At 52.8% G+C, this 2,515-nt stretch overlaps 1 protein-coding gene across 1 annotated transcript in view; it reads right to left on the bottom strand.

The window, feature by feature from the left end:
- The window catches only part of LOC101854959, a gene marked incomplete in the record, with an annotated part of 7,122 nt that extends 4,703 nt beyond the window's left edge, over positions 1-2,419 (bottom strand). Inside the window, 1 exon segment of the mRNA XM_013084741.2 lies at positions 1,092-2,419. Coding sequence (XP_012940195.1) covers positions 1,092-1,823 — 732 coding nt within the window.
- Positions 2,420-2,515: the final 96 nt, after the last annotated feature.

Raw genomic sequence — 2,515 nt, 5'->3', positions numbered from 1 at the left:
AAATGTGAAGAATACAACCCCGGGGTACAAAATGACCCCAGGGCGTACGGATAGGGTTAACTGCACTGTGATGTGGGGACTCTGTGTCTTTTTGTTGTTTTTGTTGCTGTTGGAAGGAAGCAAGACAAACATACATACAAATACACAGACACACACACAGACAAAAAGAAAAAAAGAAAGAAAGAAGCGTTTAACTTACGGGAACTGTTCTGTCCTCTCTTCATCAGACTCGGGCTCCTGGAATGTGCGCCACTCCTGTCACTTCTGTCGTTGGGGCCCCGGTGGGCGTCACTGTGGTAGCTCTCGTCAGAACCTGGGGGGAGGGGGGAGGAGGGGTACATTAGATTAGTATGTATGTATGGATGGATTTAATATGGAGGGATGGGGTTGGATGGGTGGATTGATTCTGGGAGAGGTTGAGGTGATGGAGGGGATAGGGGAATGGAGGGGATTGGGGGGGGGGGGATTTAGGGGAAGGAGGGATGGAGGAGATGGGGTAAGTAAAAGAATTAATTACACTTACGTTACCATGGATCGTTTAAAAGTGCCCTATAACATCCCTTTTAAAAGCAACACTTTGAGTCTATCCCTGACGGGCAAAGTAGATCTCCACCCGCCTATCTGGTGTAGTTATGATCAACGACGGAGAACAAATCTGGTAATTTTGTACATTTAAAATACTTCCTTCGAGTCTTTCCAAAGTTCGGACATTCTGTTAAGATGTGTCTTTTCTTTTTTTAAAGTTAGAGTTGGCTAAAACAGCACCTGGACATGGATGGCTGGTGCCTCTATAAATAAATTACTGATGGTTAAGGTTAGTAAGAGTTTCACGGGCGGGAAGGGGCTCTCGTGGCCTTGAGGTTAAGGTGTTTGCCTCTCATTCAAAGGTCCTGGGTTCGAATCCGGGGCAAAATTCAAAATTTCCTACCTCCTAAAAATGTTTAAGGAGTCCTATGCGCTCATATGCAGTTACGAACGCCGTAAACCACTTGCAAAAAAAGAAGAGTTTTACGGCACTTGCAACACAATAAGAAATATGTTTAATGGTGAAACATGTGTGTCTAACTGGTACAGTAAGTAGCGTGTCTTACCCTTGGCTTGTCTGCTGGGTCGGGCAAAGTGAGCCCGGAGAGGGAAGGTGGGCGTGGTTGTTGGTAGTAGAGGAGCTCTTCTGTATCTGCCATCTTGTCTATGGCGGGGGATAGCTGGGGAGTCACAGGGGTCAGGGGGGTCGAGGGGGTCGCGGGGTCAGGGGTTAAGGCGAGCGAGGACACGGAGCTAGGCGAGGCGGGGTAGGAGTGGCTTGGTGACGTCACACAGCTAGTGGGCGTGGTGGCCGGGTCTAGCTCCACCCTCAGGGTGTGGCACAGGGCCTGTGGCTCCTGAATCGGGCACCCGGACGGAGAGCCCAGCGCCGTCTTGCGGCTGTCCAAGAAGTGTGCCCAGGGCAGGTCCCAGGGGGAGAGCGAGAGGGCGTAGGGGGACGGCAGCGACTCGACGCCGGGCGAGCTGGGGGCGGGGCTAGGGCCGGTCTTTCTCTTTTTCTCCTCCCCGCATAGCTCCTCGTCCGGACACCAGGGGAGTCCTCCGCCTGTCAGCTCACACGTCACAGGGCTGCTGACTTCTGACCCCAGTGACCTCCGCCGCCTTCTGCTGACCTCTGATATTTCCAGACAGTAGCCGGATGAGGTGTGGTCTGTGCCGGGGACTTGCAGGAAGAACTGGTGGTTGCTAGGGACGCTGGAATCTTCCTCCATGTCTACACACTGTTCGTTGTCAGGGCAGGAAGGGCTGGGGGGAGGGGGTTGTTTCACATCTGACATTGAGGAGGATTGGTGGGAAGAGGGAAGTTTGGTTGAGGGAGATGGGGATGGGAGTGTGGGTGGGGGGGAGTGAGGGAGTGTGTGTGTGAGTGTATGTTGTTTGTGTGTGTATATGTGTGTGTGTTTATGCGTGTGGGGTCCTGTGGTACGGGGAGCAAGCAGGTGGGGTTCTCTTCATATCTGTCCCTATGTGAGCCGAGCGTTTACTCTGAACTGTGTCTCCTCACAGAGGAATCTTACAGACACACTCGCGCACACACACACACTCACCCACACACATAAATAGACACACTCACTCGCGCACACATAAACAAACAGACACAGAGGTGGAGGGTCGTCTTATAGACAGTTAGGGGTTACTGTCTACGCGTTCTGATTAAAGAAGTGGGTGCACACCACGTGACGACGTTGTCAGTTGGTGTGTCACGTGACGGCGTGATCAGTAGATATACCACGTGAATGGCACGGTTAGCAGGTGGGCCTCGGGATAACGTGGCCAGTAGATGCACCACGTGATGGCGTGGTCAGTGGTCAACAGTGCAGGAAGGCCGGTCACCTCCTGGAGATATTGATGACGTCAGACTTAGCTGACCTTGACCTGAACTTGTGTCAGGTGAGTCGATTGGGTAGGGGTGGGGTGGGTGGGTGGGGGAGTTTGCCGGCACTTGGAAAGGCCGTTGTCGTGAAGGGGT

This window comes from Aplysia californica, unplaced genomic scaffold (assembly GCF_000002075.1).
Source record: "Aplysia californica isolate F4 #8 unplaced genomic scaffold, AplCal3.0 scaffold00315, whole genome shotgun sequence".
Taxonomy (NCBI): Eukaryota; Metazoa; Mollusca; class Gastropoda; order Aplysiida; family Aplysiidae; genus Aplysia; species Aplysia californica.
The sequence above is the reverse complement of the archived record's forward strand: the minus strand, read 5'-3'. Positions and strand labels throughout refer to the sequence as shown.